At 41.3% G+C, this 21,959-nt stretch overlaps 1 protein-coding gene across 1 annotated transcript; it reads right to left on the bottom strand.

Annotated features, from left to right (window-relative positions):
- Positions 1-481: 481 nt before the first annotated feature.
- CRTAP (cartilage associated protein) lies at positions 482-21,333 on the bottom strand. Its single transcript, XM_050319511.1, has 7 exons — positions 20,855-21,333; positions 17,187-17,336; positions 16,393-16,564; positions 13,905-14,033; positions 12,262-12,407; positions 9,784-9,867; positions 482-1,169 (listed from the first exon to the last, which is right to left on the bottom strand). Exons 1-7 carry the CDS (start codon positions 21,305-21,307, stop codon positions 1,110-1,112), a joined length of 1,194 nt encoding a protein of 397 aa, XP_050175468.1. The 5' UTR covers positions 21,308-21,333; the 3' UTR covers positions 482-1,109.
- Positions 21,334-21,959: the final 626 nt, after the last annotated feature.

Here is a 21,959-nt window from a genome sequence, read left to right as displayed (position 1 = left end):
CAAGTCATAAGAGCACTGAATGCTTGTCTGCCCTTGATATAAGTGGGATGAAATCACTTGCAGGACTTGATCCTTGAAAACAAAGAGGAAAGGAAAGGATGAAATCCTGGATCCTGCTCTGAGGTCAAGGGGTTTCTGCTCTTCAGTATACTTATCTGCCAATTCACTACTCCTCTCTAACATACTCTTTTGGGTCTTCAGAGTATTTGTGTGTTGGAGTCTGCCGTACAGCTAATAATAAAAACGACAGGAATTCACACATAAATATTTTTCAAGGTTCCATTTAAGATCACCGTGTTTCCACATGTACTTACTTTTGGATGAAAATTATGCAGACAGTCCCACCAGACTGGAAAAAACCAAGCAAACCGTTTTCTTCAGAAGAGGATACAAAATACATCAATTCTCAATATTTCATAGAAGATTGGCCCCACCTCACACAAGGACCACCGCTTGTTTCAACAGAAAGAGTAAGAACTGGTAGGAAGAAGAAATTATTTTATTCTTAATTGCACATCATGGAATTTAATTCAGTTTTTAAAAAAGATCAAAACTGCTTTCAGAATTCTTTAAGCAATTTTTACAAGATCACTAGCTGTGCTTCGTTAATCACCTTATTTCAGATATCTAAATGTATCTTAACACCTTTCAGGTGCGGTGGGATTCACTATAACTTTATTCATCATCATACAAAAAGGCATATATAAATAATAGAACACATAGTTCAGAAAGAGGAACTGTTATGTCTTCCATGGTTCATAATCTTCAGAATTTAGCTCTATTGCCACAAATTGGTAGAGCAGCACCGAAATGAGGAACCTTAGTGTTATCCCAGAAAATACAAATAGTCTGTTTTGTTGTTTGTGTAAAAGGAAAGAATGTTCGAGAGGCAAACTCATATGCACCAATTCTGCATAGTGAAAAGCCATGCTCACGGATGAGTCAGTGCAGCATGGAAGTGACCTTTCAGGAGTGGATTTTGGGACATAAAGTGGAGCTTAAAGAAGCACCTTTGAGGTATATCTAAGTGGGACTACAAGTGACCAAAAACAGTAAGGAGCAATGGTGAGTCTTCACTTTTGTAAAGCACTTCACGGTGATTTCATTCATCAGGATTCCTTCTTTTCATCCACTTCTAACAGCTCATCAAGGAATTCCACAACTTCACCCTAGAAATCATTAAATTTAACAGAAATAAGTTAACTCTTTACTGCAAAATTGGTGGGAAATTTTTGCTATTTTAATCAAAACATAAACTGTAATAATAGGTGTCCAAATATTTTTAACACCCTTCATGTAGGCACTAGCACAACAAGCCTATTAAAGGCAAGTAAATGGCCCATACAGAAGTAGCACAAGTACTTGCAGGGACACAGACTTAAAAGAAGGAAATGTTACACTTCACAGGAAATCCACTGTACTTTTTCAGGTACTTTAAACAGACAATGAAATCCTCAAACTTAGAGAGGAAAAAATGTTTAAAGCACCTGTTAAATTAGGAAATTGTTAAAATATCATAAAACATTAAAGAATTTTAGAAAGCTTCAAAATTCAAACTGATAGTGTTTTGTAGAACCGTAACTTTGACTACGTATCTGTCTGCTCTAACCCTTTATTTCCCATCACACCCTTCAACACACACCCACTCCATTTTCAACCCCAGATCTTCACATGCAGCAAAAACGTGAAGAACCAGAGATAACAGAAAGTTTTTCATACTGGAAACAAATACACTGGGTTTAGAGTCCTCACAGAAAATACTACATTTAGAGGCTCCACTCTGCTAATACAGGGTACCAACACAACATTAACAATCTAACTTTCTTTCTTTAAACTACTCCTAACATAGTTATATATATGTCCTATGCCACAGCAAAATGCCTTCTCGCAGTCAAGCCTGAGTATTTTGGGATGATACAGCCACACTGGCTGGAACTTAAGAGTCTTGTCAACTAAGCTACAGTAAATGAGCTAAAACCTGTTGTAATCATCTACAGCCCAGTGTAACACCTTCAGTGCTGAAAGGCGAGTAATCAACAGCAAATACGCAGCAACCTCTCCAACTACTCAAAACTGACTGTAGCAGCCCACCTGCTGGCACACTCAGAAACACCAGTGTTTTCTGGTTTGCCTTCCACGCACAGTTCAGAAACACTGCCGGAGATGGGAGATTCTGTGGGAATACCTGCGCATATTTGCGCTTCTTGGTACAACTCAAAAACTGAGCTGTACGAGAGATGTGGATGCTCAAAGTTACATTTCCAACCTTTTATTCTAATATGTTCTGATAGCCTCTTAATTTCACTACGTTTTCTTTAAACTTTCCTGCCCTTTCCTTCTTGACATGTTCTAAAAAGGTCTTAAGACGCTGTTTTTTTCCAAAACAAATTGTCACTTTCTGGTAGAAAAAATATTCTGCTGGAAAACCTGATCAGGTCTTACTCACTCTCATGTTTAAATTAATAAGAATTCATATCAGCTATATTGAAAGCAAGTTGTCTTGGCATGGATGCTCATTCTCCCTTTCACGACCCACTTCAAGTCTTCAATTTTTTATTCTGCTGAGGAAAGGCTGTTAAAACCTCTGGCAGTGAAAACAGTAAGAGTAAATAGAGAATTTCGGCTATTTTAATACAATAACAGTATTATGGATATTGTAATTAAAAAGCATTAAAATCATATTTTTCAGAAGTGTGATTAGTGAGGAGATAACAATGAGAATCAGGCAAGCAAAAATAAAAGTGGTAGAATACCTGTCTAGAATAACTGTTGCTTTTGTTCCCTGCTTCACAGTTCCATCTCAAAAGACCACTGAGTTTTTCCAACTATGAAGCAGTATTAGCAAGTCCTGAAGGATGGCAATTTATTGTACTGATACCTGAAATCTCCAGTGCCTGAAACAGCTCTAAAGGAAAGCTTGACAGAAGCTATTGCGGTCTAATTAGGTGTACTGAGAAGTAACAGAGTTTGAAATACGGCAAAAATATTTTAAAAGTTGCTAAAACAATACACATACATAAAATATGCTGCAGTGCAACTGAACAATTGCCTGGATGTTGGTTATTTTTGAAAAGGCAAAACCTCTGGATTACACTTAAAGACAACCAAAAGCTGCACTTAAAATAGTTTTGCCTGTGCCTTCACAAGCAGAATGTAAAACATTTGCAAGTTGTCCACAGAGCAGTTGGCAGCCTAAGGCAGAAGTGATAATGCTGCCTCAGAAGAGCTGATCTCATTGTCACACTGGCAGCTGGGACCTGACCGATCACTGTCCTTGTCCCATTAGTGCTCACTTGACACTGCATCAGGCATTTAGTGTGACTGAAGTCAGTAAATATTTCACAGGTGTTCATTCTAGGGAAAAAGCCTTCTGCCTGCTCACATCTAGCAACTTCCTGCTGGCCTGTGGATCTAGGGTATGAAATGAGTCCTTGATACTATTTAACCCTTCAGTATGACAGAGTTCCTCATGTTATCTGGTATTCTCTTCAGCTCCTTCCTGCCCTTATAGAAAGAACATCAAATTTTACATGGAAAGTCAGCTGCAAACCTGTAATTCTTTCCCCTGCCAGCTACTACAGAGGGGACAACACCCACCCACCTCTAATGCAGGTTACATAAATATGCTGCTCAAACATGGTGCTGATGCAAATCATGGGTGAGTAATATATGGCCCAAAGCACAATGCAGCTGGCTGGTTGATAGTTAGGAAATCAGTATGTGGGGTCTGACTAAGCTCAGGGAAGAGCAGGGTTTGCTGCCAGCCCGGTACGTGCCTGATAGTTAGGCAGCCGACAACTGGGAAGTACACACATGTGGACTGCCTCGTCCTCCTTGGCTGGCCCTTGGTCCACAGTCGCTGCCTCCAGGTTCGCACTGGAGGCCAAGTACCTGCTGCAGGTTCAGCAGCTCTGTGGCACCCCACAACCACCCTCCCTGGGCTACCAACCTCCTCCCTCTACAGGGACAGTCAGTGGAAAGTGGGACTGACGAAGCAAGGATGTATAGTAAAAAGATGGAACAGATATCGCCTGAAATATGGGAGGTGTGATATCGACCAGAAAAGGGGAATGTTTCCAGACCAGTGTGAGTGGTTTGAAGAATCAGAGAAGCTGATGTGACCAACTGGAGCCTCTAATTATCTGTCAGATATGCAATTTGAGCACCCTTGGCTTAGATTAACAACTCAAACAGAGGCACTGGACAGAAAGAACAAGTTTTGTGCCACAGTAATTAATTCAAGAAGGTTTCAGAGAAGATACATGAATAAGTGGATTATAATAAAAATTAATTTTAAAACAGAGTTCTTGGTTAATTCTGAATAAGCTAACCCAGGCTATTGAGATTGGGGCACTATTATAAGCTACCAATACGTGGCTCAGTTATGGCACACTTAGGGACTGATGGTCCAGCACCAACTTTTCTTTTGACAGCAGCATTTAAAAACAGCACCCAGCAGCAGCATTTGCATTGCTCACTGACAGACCCAGACACTTTACCATTGCTTACAAAGACTAAGCATTGCCTTCTGCAAATGCAAATATTAATCATTCACGGTCCTTGCCTCCACCTACAATCTTGTTCTGTCCTTTCTCAGGGTGGACTGGAAAAGTTACAGGGAAAAAATAACCCACACTTTCTATGCAAATCTGCTGATGGCCTTTTCTATAGGGGTTCTGTATGCACTGCAGTGGGATAGCCTGTTATTCAGGGTAGCAACAGAGAGTATAAAAAAGATAGTGTTCTAGAAGGAATTAAGATCTACAGAAAAATATTATTCTGGACGTGCTTTTATGCATGACTACCAGTGAATGGATATAAAATAGCCTTTATTCTAACTCATCCAACAAACTAAGCCTTAGGAGACAATAGACGGAGCAAGAAGAATTAGCTGTAACTTTGTTTCCTTATAATCTATGACCTAGAAGGAAAATATTTACCCCACATAAATGTTCCCCAGTTGTCCTTCACAGCAAAAATCCAAATTTTGCTAAAGTTCAAAGATCCTAATGACTGGAAACTTGTTTAACAGTGAGAGTAACAATTTGATTTCCTTATGTACTGGCTGTAGGTGGCCAGGTCAAGGCAATGGGAAGGGTTGCACAAGCGGTCTCTGAGGAGAGGTCAAGGCTGCCCTATAACTAATGAGTAATTATCCTGTAATTGCTCTAGTCACTAATTTGAGTAAATAAAAGGAGTAGTCAAAAGGAGTTACGAAAACCAGCAGATTTCATTCTAGAACAATTAATTATCTTGCAAGAGTGAAGACAAAGGTTTGACATGAACAACTGTGGAGGATTTGACTCCACAAACCTGATAGAGCCTGCAACTATACATCACATAGCTCACTGGTCAGCAATATTTTGAAGGGGGAAAACATTATTTCAGGATAACAGTAAGGCACGTGTCAACGAGTGGCTCAGCTTGAAAGGTTTATTCAACCTTCAACCAAGAGAAAGTTCCTTGATCTAACCTTCAGTTAAAACATGAGAGTTCACTGTAACCACCTCAAAGCCCTCACAGAACCTCCATGAGCTGTACAGACCAGGTTGGACACTCCTCGCATTCTATCAGGGAAAAAAAAAAAAAGAAAATCCCCCAATTCCTTGTACAGAAAAAGTATTTGGCCCATATTTTTCAGATATTTAGTCCACAGTGCGACCCACTGCCACATGCTTTTAGGGCTTTTTTTTCAATACTAAGAGAGCTTAGTGGGTTTTCACATGTATGTTAGCTAGTTTCTCAAATATTTTTCCATTTCATTTGTTAACTGTTCTTTTCCCATATACCATGGGGGGTTACAGTACATTACAGTTATTACAATAGTATTTTACAGTAAACCAATAAATACACTTTCCTTTTAAAGTGTTTATAATGCCTATAAAACATGAGCCAACTCAGCTTCAGAGGAACTTCAACACTGCTCCGACTGCACTGAAAATAGAAGTCTTCTAGTGCCTTTTTTCTGACCTCTGCTTATGCTCTCTTGCCTGCTTTATGCTACACAGGGAGTCTAAAGAAGATCTGGGCAGTAGAAATTCCTCCTAATGCCAGTACCTGCAACCTGGGGACGTCCTGCCACTTAAGCCCAACTATGCTGGCAGCTTCCCATGATAAGTCGTTTAAATGGAAGGAAGAACACCTTTGACTAAGATATCCATCCAGTGGTGCAGAAGCAAGAGGAGAAAGCAGGAAGGTCATGGAGAGGCAGCCACATGGGACAAATCTCCACTGGGAAATCAGGATGGAAAAAAAAAAAATCTTTTTTTCTTTCTTCTTTGAGGAAGCATATGTTGAACAGGGACTATAACACTGCCAATTAGCTGCCAACTCTCTCTGAAACAGCTGCCACCAGCTCTTCTCAGCACAGCGGTGCTGCTGCAGTTTTCTGAGGTCACAGACAGGGCAGGGTTTACAGGTCTGGACTTACAATTTGCTTCATATACAGCACACTTGTATAAAATCATCTAAACATATGTAAAGAGTGAGTCAATAAAGCTGGAAATACATCGTTAGCAATTCCCAAACAGAAAAATAGGTTGAATTCAGATTTGCTAGCAGTAGTCCATCGGGCCCTTGTGCTTTGATGCTATTCCATACATCCTCTTTCCACCAGTCACATTAGTTCAATACTTATTCTTTTTTGCATCACACTTAGGAATGGAGCGTTCTCATTTCAGCCACTATTCAAATGGACACAGGCATTATATAAAAACAAAAAGAACAAGATGCCAAAAAAAGTGGGTCAAAGCTGCCAACATCTTTTCACCTACTGATTAAGTACTGAAAGAAAAATCACATTGTAGGATCATCCCAGCCAAATACTTGTGGTTCTTATGTAATTTAGAACAGCTAAGTAGCTATCCCCCCCTCAAAAAATTCCTCAAGAACACCGATTTTATGTGCCAAAAACATGTCTCATACAATTAGTGTAGTAATGAAGTTATTTCTACACTAGCTGGGTGTCTGGCTCTTAATGGCATTTCAGTTTGCTATTTAAATCTGCAATACCAGGAGTTGTATCCATGACAGCCTTTACGCATTACACATCTGAAGAGAAATCAAAAAGCTTGTCTATTCATGGCCAACTAAGATGGCAATACTGTAATGTTCTTTTAACTTCCCTGTGGAAAACTGCAAGGATATTTAAGAATAATTACTTTTTCTTAAAAGTAATTTGTAGGTAGTTGGCGTTAATATTCTCTGTCACCTCTTCTGTGTTAAATGTTTGAATTAGAGTTTTTAATTTCCTTGTGGAAAAACATTAATAAAGTAAGAGGAGTAGGACAATATTTCTTGTAGTAACATACGCAAAAATCATTACTGCCTGTTCTAGCCTCTGCAATTACTGTTATGTATTACAGAAGAAGCCAAACTTGCTTTGCTAACGGGATTTAAAAAGATACATGGATGATCTGGGATACAGGAGCACTGAGAAATCTAAATAAAACACAATTCTCCACTTGAAAATAATGACACTCACATAGGAAGATATGTCTTGCCACACCAATCCTTTTTACTTCAGTCAAGGAAAAAAAGAAACATTTTTTTTCTGCAGATTATCTTACGGGCTTGCTGGCCCACAAGCAACTTCACAGACAGCAAACATGGACCACAGAAACTCACAAAAGTTACGGTCTATGGTCCAAGAAGTACATGGTTTAAATAAACAGAGTGCACTTACAAGAGAAGTTGCCTCCATCCTTAACAATTTTTAATAAAGTTTTTACTGTAATGTCTTATCTGGGTTTTTCATCAGTTTTCAACATTCCTATGGAACAAACTTTTCTTTCTGTGCCAGAAGAAATATTAAAAAAAGGAAAAAAATCCACTTACACTACCAGGTCCTGCCCATACAGCAGAAACTGCAAGGTAGCAGTTTTACCTTTATGCTATTCCTGCTCTGTCTGGACTCCCTGGAAGGCTCTGGCAGCCAAAGACAAGTTCGGGTGGCCAGGGATTTATGAGTTCACTAGCAAAAGCCGGAGCCAAGCCAGAGGCATGGACAGCCTCCATCCCTCTCAGGTTCTTCAGCCATAGCAAGGGAGGGCACAGAAGCCCTTCGGCTTTCCCCCTGGAGAGGAGAATGGTAACTTTGCTAATGCAACGGCAGTGTGAGGTAGGGATAACGGTGGCATGACCAGGCCCAGTAATTTTGGTTGTTTAACCCAAACATCTAATCCAGTGCAATGGTACTTCCTTGTCAGTTCTCCAAAAGTTTAACTGGTATTTTCACTGCACTTCCCTCTTGCGGTTTGCAAGGTCATTTATAATTGCCCTGATGAAAGGGGCTACAGGAATGAATGCCCGCAAATGAATGCTTGTTTACTCTACATGCAGTCCTTGAGGCTGAAGACTGTTTCTATAAACAACACGTGGGGAAAGCAGTCACAAAGGGCTATGTCTCCCCTTCCTTAATTTCTCATCTCCATGTTTTGAAGCAACAGATATGAGAGAAGGAAAAAAATGGCAAATAAGTTTATGCCTGACATAAGAAAACCTTATGGGCAAAGCACAAACCAACCAGGGAATATAAAAAGTGCTCAAGCATTTCACACTCCGATGAAAATCCATACCAACTAGTCCTCATCTAAGCTTAACCTTTAAATAAGCTTATTAAACTGTCTTTCAGGGCGTTTTATCACAATGGAAAGTCTTCCTAAAGTCTGGTAACCTTGCAGTGGAATTTTACATAGAGTTGCTTTCAAGCCCTGAGAATACTGAAGGCAGTACAGACACTACTTCTCCACTATAAAATATTATCTCTCCCTATGTGATGGATAAGACAAAAACTGCAAAGATGATTTCATTTTTTAACATAAACCATCTTTGCCTTTTCTAACTAGAAGAGACCTCGGAAGTTCTCATTACAGGCACCCTTGCCCCATGCCATAGCTGAGCAGAGCTCTTTCTTTGCCAATGCCACCAACAAACTTTTCTATCATTTGAAGATTTCTTTAAACCTCTAAATAAAGGTCACAAAACCAAAGTAAACAGAAATCCAAAACCTTCCACGTTTTATACTTTAATTTCAGCTGTGGGAGACAAAGAAATGCCCTTTCAACAATTGAACTACTTTTCTTGCACCCCTCCTCCCCCAAAAAAACCCTCCATTTTACTTATTTCCAGTGTAAATAGTAGTCATTATATGTTATTTGACCATGATTTCCACCCATTTAAGAAGTAAGACCTGGTGATCAAAATGTTACTGAGTAGAATAAAATAAGAGGTAACAAGACTTCCTTTGGACAAAAATTACAACTTAGGTGGTTACTTATGGACAAAATTATAGGATCTTTACTATAATTTAAACGACATTAAAAAAAACCAAAAACCCCACAAACCACACACAAACAAAACCCCCAACCAACCACCAAAAAATAAAACAAAAACAAACAAACAAAGCCAAACAAATCCTCAAAACAACAACAAAAAACATCCCACCCAAACCTAGGAAAACGTTTGGTTTAAAAATATATACCACTTCTCTGCCCCCTGGTGTTACAGCTTGCAAAGCACACTTTCTTTTTTTCTGTGGGCTCAGTGCATTATATTTACCTTTGTGTTAATTAGGTCAACGTTTTTTAAAATGATATGTGATGTTCTTTGGGTTCGTTCTTACATTCCACTTACAAAACCAAAAATCTATTAAAAATTGGTCACGGTTACAAGAAGATTTTTTCCATATTAGTTAAATCCTGAAATTACATCTATCTATCAATCATCCTCACTTTAATGTGATTGCTGGTTTTTTGACCACGATTTCATTTCTAGAAAACTCACCTCATCATCATCCATCAGATGTTCCTTCGCGAATTCATACATTTCCAGCTGAAGTGTGGTTATGTTGTGGTATCGAACTGCCTCCTATCAAAAAACCCCAAAATTTCTACGTCACTTTAGGGCAGCAAGACTGGGAAGCATCACCTTACACACGTCACCTCAAACTATACCAGTAAAACCAGACTGAACCTTAGTAGAAGGTAGACCCCAGGAGGGGTTTATAGTGTTTGAGAAAGGGAAAGGCAAAACAGCAAGCAGTGTATCCAAACTCTTCTGTGGATCTTCATAAGCACAATCTCCATCAATCTGAGAACACAAAAGCATTCTCCTCCTTCTCACGTTTCAAAGCATTGGCAAGTCTGAAAATAAGACTGCCAGAGCTGAGTAGCAGCATGCGCCTGCATTCCAGTGGGCTTTGGACGTGAGAAAGCCTCTGCCTCCCTCTGTGCTGGCGTATGGCAGCAGGCAGTTCTGGGAAAAAGAGACACTAACCTATTTGCATGATAATGACTCACCACCCCAGCTCGAGTCTGGGCTAGGAAAATTCTGCAAGGTCTCTCCTCACTTCCCAGCTGTTTGCCTGGACCGCAGTGTGTGTAGCTCAGTCACACAGTCTCGTACTTGTGAACACCAACTGTAATCTGCTTTGATTATCTCATTTAACTCCTTTTGGGGAGGAAAACAGGAGACTCCCTCTTTCTTTTACAAGAACATCTTGTGATGTTATATTAGTGTCAGAGCCAAATCCTGCTGTCACCCCATTACCACTTTAAAAATAAACCAGAGGCATTATGGTTTTCACGGCAAATGATTAGGACAGCAAGCAACTTCTGTTCATGGTTACATAGATCAAAGTACAAGAAAATACAGCTGTGTCCATTTAGCATTTTGTATTTGAAAATCAAATTATCTGTGGTCCCCAGTTACAGAAGTTATCAATGAAACATTCAGAGTTCATGTGTAGGGCCCTTGTTCTGTCCTCTCTGCACACGTATGCCAAATCTGTCTGCGGTTTGCAGTTTCAAACTGTTGCTACCCCTCACTCCCACCACCATCAAACATTGTCTCCAATATGGCTACAAAGCACAGTTCTGTTCCCGAAAGCGGTGACAAAGGAGCGGTCCCTTTGCCCTTTGAGCTCAGGTTTGCTGCTTCTGCATTCTGAAAGAACCAAATGCATTTTTGCTGCATTCTGTCTCAGCTGTCCCTGCAGGGCGGGCCTGGGTTTCCAGTGCGCCAATAAGACGTGCTGCATGTAACAGCTGTCCACAAATAAACCCCACTTAACTCAAATGGAGTGGTATTTTTGACTTGAGCAAGCTGGTCTGAGAGGCAGAGAGTGTAATTATCAAATCAGTGCAAGTTATAGGAGGAATAAATGCACTGCTTTGCATAAGGTCAGTCACCTGAGCACTGCACAGAAATACTGGGTTTAATGCCACATTAAGAAACAAAAAGGGCCTTTGGGCCAGCACAGGTCTTGGTGACTGAGGTGTCTGAAGAAGCAACATGGAAAAGGTAACTGGAATGTTATCCTGCGGGATGGGATGTCCACTGTTGCCACAGCTGGGTTAACTTAAATGATTCTTCCACAGGGAAGTCATGCCCTAAGAGAAGGCACCAAATTTAACTTGTGGAACACGTATTGCTAATGACTAACCAGTTGTACAATTCATATGATTGATGCCTAAGGAGTCACTCAGGTGTCTCAAAGCAGTTAATTCAGTTGCATGACATAAATCCTGGTAACAAGAAACGACAGAAAATCAAATTTGATTTTCACAGTCTTGGCCGCAAAAATTCCTTGGACATGGAAATATGTGAACAGCACAAAAATCCATTTTTAGAGTCATTTTTCAAAGCCAGATCACAATCATTGCTGCATGGACTCCTGTTTACTGTGAGTTCTTCGCAGCAAGTACTCTAATTTAGATAATTAGATGCAACATAGTCCTGAGTCTTTTTCCATCCTCATCCACCCAACTATATTCTTAATGGAGTAAGAGGAAAGTGAGTTTAGCTGGAGTTACCATATCCAGACACATTCCAATGCCCACAGAACCTGAAATAACAAGCGAGTGAGCAACTACATGTTGGCAGATAATGATTCACAAAAGCCTGAATGTTACTCAGAGATTTCATCAGAAGATTTCAGAGGGCAGCTGCTTTATTTATAGAGGTACATAAAGATATAAATATGCATAAGTGGCAGAGAAGTACCAGTGTGAATTTATTTGTTATCATATCATATTACATCCTATTGTAGCATATTTCAACAGAAAGGGAAGAACTATAATGACATTCACTGTTTACATGACACAGTACATCTCTGGGTACAACTTTCTATATGGTTTCCATAAAACAGTATGTGTCTATCTCTAGAACTAACACATAACCCCTGTTTTCTCACCTCTTATCCAATGAGTTTCAGAGAAATATTTAATAGTGTCTAGAAGGCATTTTGGATAATTCACCTACCGATCTAGGCTGAAAATCCTCTTCTTTAAGTCCCCATTTGTCTTTATGGTACTGGTAGTACACCATGTTCTGTTTCATAACTTCATCTTTCTCGTCGAACAGAAGGTAACTAGCAGCACAAGAAGCTGCATTCCTCATGTCATTCACTAATTATTAAACACACACACACAAAAATACAGATAAGGTAAATGAACAAATTCCTACGATTATCTAAGCTCTGAAAAACTCAGATGGAAACAGAGCCCACACCCTATCTCCCCACCAGTTGCAGAGGAAAAAACCCTGCTTCCCAGAAAGAATATGTTATTTTTTTGTCTGAAACAGGTAAGGTCATGATTCAAAAATGGGGATTGAGCTCTGATGGTTTCCTATGAAAATCCTAACAAAACGTTCCTCCCAGGTATCCCAGTATGAGCCCACAGCTTAGTGATATGCACTGGGGTGTTTATTAAAAAACACTTCCCCACTTCTTTGTACGAGAACTGGCAAAGAGGGAAGAGTCAATGTGTAAAATGTGTAGTAAAACAACATAAGCAGAAGTCATTAATGGCTTGATGCTACATGGCTGATGTGTCTTCTCTTTGATGTTGGAGCCTGCAGGAATAGCTGTAAAGAATACATGTGCTCTTTACAGTGCAAGTAGCTCCTCAAGAAACCACAAAATTCATTAAATGATTTACCTATCAAATATGTAATCACTGAGAACCAGACACTACGATTTCTGTTAAGCGGTCCCCTCTTTCTTCAAAACCCATTTAGGCCCATTCTAACAGGATTATAAGCATCCACTAGGAAAAAGCAAATGGTATGGAATACTCTGTAGGTTTGTCTGTGGAAGAAATTCTGAATAGTAACTTGAAAATTGAGTATTTATTCAACAGAGTAAATTTGTTATGTTAAACACGTTTCTTTGAAGTTACAATCTTTAGTCTCTCTAACTGAATGAATTAGAAGTTTAAGAAAAAATCTATTGTTAGAGCTCTACAATTCAGCCGCTTAACAACCACGGGGGTCTGACAGCTTAACCACTATGGCTTTCTTGGTCCAAACCACAGGTTTTTGTACACAGGTGTACAAAATGGGTCTGTGCCATTGCAGATGTTTCAATGTATAGTACGTGGCTTACACTGTTTACCCTAATATGTTACGAGTTACTTCAAAAAGGCATCTAAAACATAAAATACATAAAATGCACATTTTTCATTTATATGATCATTTAACATTTATACGAAACTCTGGAAAGTGTTAGCAACTTGTATTGGCAGTTGTTATCACATACAGAACAAAGGGCAGGGATGGATTGGATCACACTTACTCTGGAACTGCCTCACCTTTCCAACACAGACTAGTTACAACCATGCATAACTTAAAACAGAGGGGCCTGCAACGTATTTTTTCATAGACAATTTTATGAGCACAGGCTCAACATAGAACATTTTGTGTCCTGTGTCTGTGAACTACAGTAATACAGGAAGGAAAAAATAACAGGAAATTCAGAGTTTCTGTCCTGGAACAGGTTAAAATGCAGATTCTAGAGGCCACTATTTATATTCTAAAGTATTGTAACTAGAGGGAAAAGATTATGAACGGAATCTGTCCCACATCATCCCCACGTTATTAAAGCACAATAAATCACTACTTACATTTATAATATGCAAACTGCAAGTAATGGTACATGGTGGCCACAAACTTTTCAACAACAAAGCCTCCTATAATGGGCGTCAGATTATTCTCACACTGCACTTTGCATGCAAGGACTTCAATATAATGATCTAGAAGGAAGAAAACAACAACACAGGATAAGGGTAGCGCATTGTTATAATCCCTCCCATTTGCTACCCATTAAAATTTGGCCTCATAATGCTCTCCTGAGTCCTCTGCATCTGAAACTTGCTGCTTGGAAGTACTGAAGATCTACAAGTCCATTTGAAGCACATATCAAGTAATGGTAATCAGCCCTTCCATAAAATCTGCATGGTCGACTTTAAACGTTTCAAAACTGTAATTCCAGAGAACTGAGCAGTTAGGTTTCACTGACACCTACAGGCAGTTTGTGGAGGTGGGTTTTACAGTGTTACAGAGTGTTGCATTATTTCCTAGCTATAAACTTAACAGTACTTTCTTTTTTACATTTTTGCAATCCTTTGCAATTTCATGAAATTATTGCACGGTAAGGTCCATGTGCTGCTGAGTACAACTGTGTCACAGAGAAATACAGCAGGTGATTGCAAAATAAACCTCCAGAGATGGCCACATACTGTGCCTGCAGTTTGGATGTTCTAATAGAGAAGAAAAAGGAGAATATGCCACTCACTGTAGAACAACTTTCAGCCAGGAATGTTTAAGTTCACAAGCTTACCCAGTCTAAAAAAGCTTGCTATAATGCAATAGGACTACAGGTGATTTTATCTTCAAGGAAGTACATTTCAAGAAACCTTCCAACAAAGAGTATCAAACATTTTCAGGATATATCACATTTGGCTACAACACAGAAAAGAATTATTTCAAAGTCTTAGTTTACCTGTTAGCCATATTAGGCAGGTGAAAGCAAGTTAGCTAAGCTTGTGCAGCAAGTCTCTGACCAAGACAAAAGAACACTTTTCATCTCTGAGAACTCCTAGAATGAAGAACACTGAAGCCAACTAAAAGTAACTGGCCAAATGAAATAACCAGACTCATCTTTTACAAGAGCAGTACCATCTCCAGGCACAGTAGTGTTCAATTCCAGCCAGCAATTAAAAGCCAGAGACACAAGTCCCTCAATGAAACAATCCCATGCAATGAGGACAGCTGATTTCCAAACATAACTCATTGCTCAAAGATACATACCTAGTGCAAGCCCCAAATAATTCCGGTTAAGCCTTACTGCTACATCTGCTTTCTGCAGTAAAAACCTCAGAGGCAGAATATTTCTCCCTTCAGCAAGAGCACAGTTCAGCCCAGGCAGTGCAAGTAAATTTGAACGTTCTCATCTCAAGAGTAAAATACCAAAATGCACACACATGGTCATGATGACACCATGAAGGAACTCCTACCTTTCCTTCCTATCACTATTGCTGGGAATTGTCCTTCCCTTTCTAGGGAGTAAGAGGAAGAATGACAGCAAGTGTCAGTCACACCTGAGCATGGACACTGTATTCTTCACAGTGACCTGATGTCACGGTTCTGACCAAATGGGAAACAAAGTCTCTGTTTCCTGCTCTACTGCCTGTGATTTCACCTTTGCTCCTTATTTGCTGTGCTAAGCACAAGCCTGCTTTGCCCAACAGTAAATCAGGGCTTGAGGCCTGGAATAGCTATTCCATGTCAGCTGTACTGATGGATACCAGCTACACACTGTGAGAAACTGTAACTGTCTAAACATATGTCATGAAAATTTCCCCTCTCCAACACATATGATGGCTTTAGGAAAAAAGCTGTGCTGGTTTTCCTTATGGCAACTTAAAAACATGAAAAATGCAAGAGAATTTCTAAGTTAATTGAGGAAACTCACATGTGTTCTCCACACAAATACTGTCAACAATTCTGAGCCCAGAGCACTGGAGAAATTACTTGTTTCTTTTGCTGCCAAAGAATTCCTGCATAGGAAATGCATATGTGACATTTTGACAATAATAAAGAAATTTTATGTCCCTTTATCTTTGCAAAGCAATGGATTTTTTTTTAAGCTACACACAAAAAATAGATGTTATCTACTAGTAAAACTCTAATGTAGGAAAGGTGAAAAACAGACAAAAGAAACTTGTCATATTTATGATAAAGGACATACAGATCACCGGACCTACACAAATCCCCAAAGCCGATTTCGAAGGCAGGTTAACAACTGAGCCTCAAAGGCAACCAAACTGATACTAAAATGATGGCCAAGAGACCTGTCTGGATCGACCATTGCTACCAGGATGGGGCAGTTACTATTACTTACAAATCCATGTTATTCTGACACAGAACTTCCCTGTTCTGATTTCCCAATAGCCCTCATTTCTGTTACTAAAAAGAACAAAAAAAGTAAACCAGAATTCAAGCAGTTTTCAGTGACTCTAATAAAAGTCCTATTGGCCCAAACTCAGGAACAGGACTTGGGTAGTCAATCCTATGGATAAATTGACATGTACTTCCTTCCTGTCTCCTCACCTGCAATGGAAAGATAGAAGTCCTTAAAATCTGTGATCTCTCGGGAGCCTTCACAGGCTGCAATGCAGTCATCGTAGGCTTTGAAGAAATCAGGAAGAGCCAGTTCCATATCCGAGATGGATGTTCTCCAATTGTCACCATTGTACGCTCTCACAGCCCTGACAAAGAGGTTCTGAAAAATTGGCAGGAATGAAAACCAGCAGTAACTGATTCTGTGGGAAGTGGTGTGTAAATTCAAATGCAGTAAATGACATGGTGGCATTTCTGGATGACTATACAAGGTGTTCTCCAGGTAACATAAGGACAACAAATACAGATGACTAATGGATTTTACCAGGTATTTTCTAAAGGACAGGGTATGCAATTCCATTTCTGACCAAAAGAAAAGCCTGCAGGACAGAAGTAACACTGTGGATCTAAAGCACAGGTTGTGACAGAGATTTTCAGTGGAATCTTAACACGAAATGTCTGAGTTATTTTAAACTGTGCCACAGCACTTATGAATTTGAAAAACTATGCACCTGCTTAGCTCCAATAGTGATATGTACGTAGTAGCTTTCAGGTATGCCACTGTCTGTGATTCACTGTGACCCATTTATGGAACAATGAAGTGCAGGACAGGTGAGAATTACTGAATGCTTCAAGAAGGCAGAACAGAAATGACTGGGATGACAGAAAGAGAGAAAGGAGAGTAAGAACTGACAACACATAAGCAAATGATATCCCCAAATCTCACCCAGTAAGTGGAATAATAGAACAATTCCAAAAGAGCAAACTCTGAATAAAAAGCCTACCTCATAAGGCTTTATCTCCAAGTCTTTAATATGCTCCTCAGCATCAGGTATGCTCTTATAGTAGGCCATATTTCTTTGCATCATTTCATCATCTGGATGCTTCAGAAGAAATGTGTGAGCTGCTGCAATAGCTTTTGGAAGATTATTAGCCTAAACAGGGATAGGGAAAAGAGGAAGGAGTTAAAAAAGGTTAATTGGGAAAAACCAAAACAGTTCAGATGTTCCCAGGTTTTGTCAATGACTTTCCTACAGCCCCTGTATTCACAAACTTACTTATACGGAAAACATAGTCTCAACAGGTACAATTACACAGTAAAACTGGTATAATTCTTCTCAGTTTTACTCCTAGATGCATCACTGTGAACAATTTTTTTTTATTTTAGAAGTCTTTTATTGTTGCAGACAGCACAGATGATGGTTGTAAAATGAAGAAATTAGGTTTTTTCCCCTTCTCCCTCCCCTGTTCTTAAGGCTGACATGTTGCTCCTGTGTGGGATTAACCTCAGCAAGTACTAATGTCAACCTATGGATATTGGGCAGGAGTCATCACTGACCACATTTACATGGTGTTTATATCACTTATTTGCCTAGCAGCACAAAAGACAATATTATAATAATACATCTTCCTGGTGGTGTTATGAAGTTAAGAGCAAACTACAGAGACTTGCTCAATAATTTTGTCCTAATGTACTATATGATTTTCTGCACTCATTCTTAAACTAACTTTAATCTCAACTAGATATACTTTCTGAATTATACATTTCTCACTTGCAAATACATTTACTAAACATGTATGTATTTCTGTGTGCATGCACTTAATTTTTTTTTTATTATTTTATACATGCACACATATTTTCATAAATTATGTAGTTCATAAACATATATTTAGGAAGAGTGAGAGGGAAAGCAAAAGTCTTGGGTATTTGTGAAATGTTAAAACCTTTTTCCAAAGCCAAGATCCACACCAACCCGTTCAGTGTATTGATGTGTAGGTGACAACAGAGCTCCACCTCACATCTGAAATAGCTTAGGGCAGTGCATGTTTAAAACCATAAGGAGGAATCGCAGGTACGTATGCACACGCAGTCTTCCATTTGTATCCCTAAAAGGTATCCCTTCATTTCAGGAAGAAACAAGAGAGACAACTGCACTGAAGAAAGACTTCAACCCACCCTGGCTGCTGTGCTGCTATGAGTGTCCCAGTGCTGGAACAACTGCCAGCTGCCCTTCCTGGTTGTCCCAAAACTACACGCTTCCAGTCGGCCCAGATGCTGCTAAACACAAAGGGAAATCTCAGCAGCACTTTCGTCAGATGCCTGATTTCTTTTGTGCTGTACGCTGTGATCCTGTTTCTCTGGCAGGCTGACAGGTCTCATTTTAACTTAGTCCATAATTCACTCTTGGTTTCAATTTTCACCTCTTAAAAATAAAATAAAAAAAGGTTTCGTAGAAACACATTCCTAAGTGAACTCAGTGGCTCTGAGAAAGCTCCCTCCAGAGGAGCAAGCAGCAGCACGGAAACATCTACTCCAAGAATCTTAAGACGTGGCAAAATTTTACTCTGCAAGCCACTTAAATAAACACACGGTCACTCCAAAAAACGACATAAAGCAGTTTCCTCCTGCTTCTTCCTATACCATAAATGCTGTTGGGGAGGGGTAGAGGGGTGGGGGAAGGGACATTCCTTTCTCAGAAGCCACCAGCCAGGAAAAAGTCCTTTGGACGCAGTAGTTTGTAGCTCCCAAAGGCCCATTCAGAACTCCCCGAGTAATAAGGGCTCAGAGCTGGATTACAACCCGGTATGAAAGACAATATAGACAACAGATACTAAAGGCAAACACATCAAACTACACTGCTCAAACCTACTGCAAATGTGATTGAAAAAACAGTTTAAAGAAAGAGGGAGGGATTCCTCCAATTTCCCTCTCACACTCCTCCTATCTGCCAGTTACTTGATTGTATTAGAAATAGTAAGCAGAACTGATTTTTTGCTGTGATCCATATATTGCAAATTTTGTATGTACCACAAGGGGGAATTAATAGTTAAACTAAGACAAGAAAAGGAAACATTTGTGGTGATGTAATTTTTGTATCCTTATATGGTTTTGAGAATTTGAGGAATGCCTGCCCTCTCAGTAATTCAAAAGAAACCTTTGGTACCTTCTGTTTAGTGTGTGCAGAGGCTTTAATGTATCAAGTTAAGCTTTTTTGTACAGTCTTAGGGATGGCTTTCAATGCACAGAATTACACCATCATGATGCTGTGCACCTGAATACTGTTCTGGTATTATGACAACACATTTTCATGAGAAGACATTTCCCTGCATCTGTTTGGAAAAACTGCTGAGAAAACAGTGATCTTAGAAAGAGAACACAGCAACAGTTCAGAAGATGTGTGCTTTCAAGTGGCAATCCCAAAAACAATCCACAGGCAAACAACCCTATATAACATATACTGGGATAGGTTGGGAGTGAATCCCTAAAAGAGAAAACAATCTATCCAAAGAGCTCAGCTTGTTTTCTCACCCCAGAGATGCCCTGTTCATTTGAAATGCGAGTAACTGAGGGGATGACAAGAGGGATGACGTTGATACAGAGAACAGAAGATGAAGATGAGGAGGGAGAAAATAATCAATTAGATCCTGGACAGAAGAATGACAAGAAGCTAGAAAAATAGGATGAAATCCTATTTCAAAGAGAGGTATGTGTCCCCAGTCTTGGCTGACCCAAGAGTAAAAGATAAATACCATTCCAGGGCTAGCATTAGTGTCCCACTTCAGCAGCCAGTTTTTGCTTCATTCCTTCCCACGGCTGCAACAAAACTGGAGTTTTGCAGGCATCAGGCTATCTGCAAGTCACAGGCTGGGGGCTGCTGCACTTGAAAGAACTGGACCAGAAGTGGGCAAGTGGAGAAGGTGGACACGCTGAGGGACAGGAGGTAGCGAAGAGCGCTTGCAATAGCAGAGCTGTGACATGAAGAGTCTGAAAAAGGTTCCAGAGAAGATTAGAAAGTAAGGCAGATGGAAAGATGAGAAGCAGGGACAGGAATGACACAGCTACAGGACATAGACGCAGATATCACAGAAGAACTGGAAGGCGTGATCTAGGGGATGTGCCGGACGAGCTGTGCAAAAACTGGTGAAGAGCAAGCTGGATGGCAGGTTGCAGGGAGAAAGACAAGGAACATGCTGATCCCACTGTCAGTTACACGAGGTGAGTAGGTGGAAGAGACTGAAAGGATTGCCAAGGAGAAGACGATGAAGTGCACGCTGGGCAGCTGGGGGAGGTGGGGCAAGGACTGGGGGACCTGACCAGGGAGCAGGGGAGAAAACCTAAACTGGTGTGAAGGAGGCAATGGGGAATAAGGCTATGGCCCAGAGAAACCTGCTCCGAGTGCCAGGCGAGAGGTCGGCACGAGCTTTTCCAGAATTGGGTGCACGAGGCACTTGCATCCATCGAGGCCGTGCTGGGACACGCCACGTGCATAGAGACAGACCATTCTGTCCCCCTTCCACTACGACACTGACAGGCCGGGGAGAGACTCTGGGGAGGAGTGGTTGGGACGGAGGCGTGGGGAGTTGGGGAGCGGAGGCAGGGCAAGGAGATGGGAGGGGAGAGGAGGAGGGATGGAGAAGGGAGCGGGGTGGAGGACGACGACGACCCCCTCACCTTGAAGTAGGCGAACTGCAGGTACTTGTAGGGCTCTCGGCGCTGGAAGTCCTCCAGCAGGTCGCGGCCGGGCTGCGCCTGTCGGAAGGCGGGCAGCCCCTGCTTGCAGCGCCGCAGGCACTGCGCCCGGCGAAGCACCCCGGCCAGGAGCCGCAGCTCCGCCAGCGCCGCCCCGGCGGCCGAGGGTGCGGGGGAGGCGGGCGGCGGCTGCCCGGCCGCGCTGCAGTTGCGGTGGCAGAACGCCTCGCTGTCGCGCAGCAGGCGGTACAGCCGCATGCTGACCTCCAGGTAGCTGACGCTCTCGGGCCAGTTCTCGGTGCTGTACTGGTCCAGCCCGTAGCGGTAGGCCGACTCCAGCGGCATCAGCTCGTCCCGCGGGAAGCTGCGGAAGCTGTAGCGCTCGTACTGCGCCCCGGCCGCCGCCAGCAGCGCCGCCAGCGCCGCCACCCACATGGCCGCGACAGCCACACCGCCCGCACGGCCACGGGGAGAGCGGAGCGGAGGGAGTGGGAAGGGAAGGGAAGAGAAGAGAGAGACAGCGCCGGGACCGCGGTGGAGGAAGGGGAAAGGCGGAGGGGCCGGGGCGGAGGGCGGGGAGAGGCGGCGCCGGGGAGGGAGCGCGGCCGGGAGGCGGCACCGAGCGGAGCTGGGGAGCGGATCCTGCGCCCCCGCTGGTGCTCAGCGGGAGCGGGAGCTCTACCAGCAGCAGTCGGCTCTGGAAGGCAACTATCTTGTTAATGTGTTTCTGGTGTCTTTTCGGATTTTTTTTTTTCCTTCCTTATGTATTTTCCCCGTGTCCCTAACAGTTAGTGTGGGGCTTTTTTTGTTTTGGGGTTATTTTTTTTTCCAGTTTCGGCTTTGTTGTTGTTGCTTTTTGGGTTTTTTGGGTTTTTTTGTTTGTTTGTTTGTTTTTGGTTTTTGGTTTGGTTTTTGTGGTTTTTTGTTTTGGTTTGGGGTTTTGTGGGTTGTTTTGTTTGTTTTGGTTTGGGGTGGGTTTTTTGTTTGTTTTGTTTTGTTTTTTGTTGGTTGGTTTGTTGGTTTTGTTCATCCACAATTTAGGAGCTTTGCTGGAAAAAGTATGTTCTAAAACAACCTCTTGCACCCT

This window comes from Myiozetetes cayanensis, unplaced genomic scaffold (genome assembly GCF_022539395.1).
Source record: "Myiozetetes cayanensis isolate MyiCay16 unplaced genomic scaffold, myiCay2020 scf1, whole genome shotgun sequence".
Classification (NCBI taxonomy): domain Eukaryota; kingdom Metazoa; phylum Chordata; class Aves; order Passeriformes; family Tyrannidae; genus Myiozetetes; species Myiozetetes cayanensis.
The sequence above is the reverse complement of the archived record's forward strand: the minus strand, read 5'-3'. Positions and strand labels throughout refer to the sequence as shown.

Bases quoted from the DNA above. Each gene is read 5' to 3' on its own strand.
- CRTAP (XM_050319511.1), bottom strand. From the start codon at position 21,307: ATGTGGGTGGCGGCGCTGGCGGCGCTGCTGGCGGCGGCCGGGGCGCAG. The intron at 17,337-20,854 runs GTGAGGGGGTCG...ATCCCTGTTTAG, and splicing joins TGCAGTTCGCCTACTTCAAG to GCTAATAATCTTCCAAAAGC. The intron at 16,565-17,186 runs GTAGGCTTTTTA...CCAATTTTTCAG, and splicing joins TGGAGATAAAGCCTTATGAG to AACCTCTTTGTCAGGGCTGT.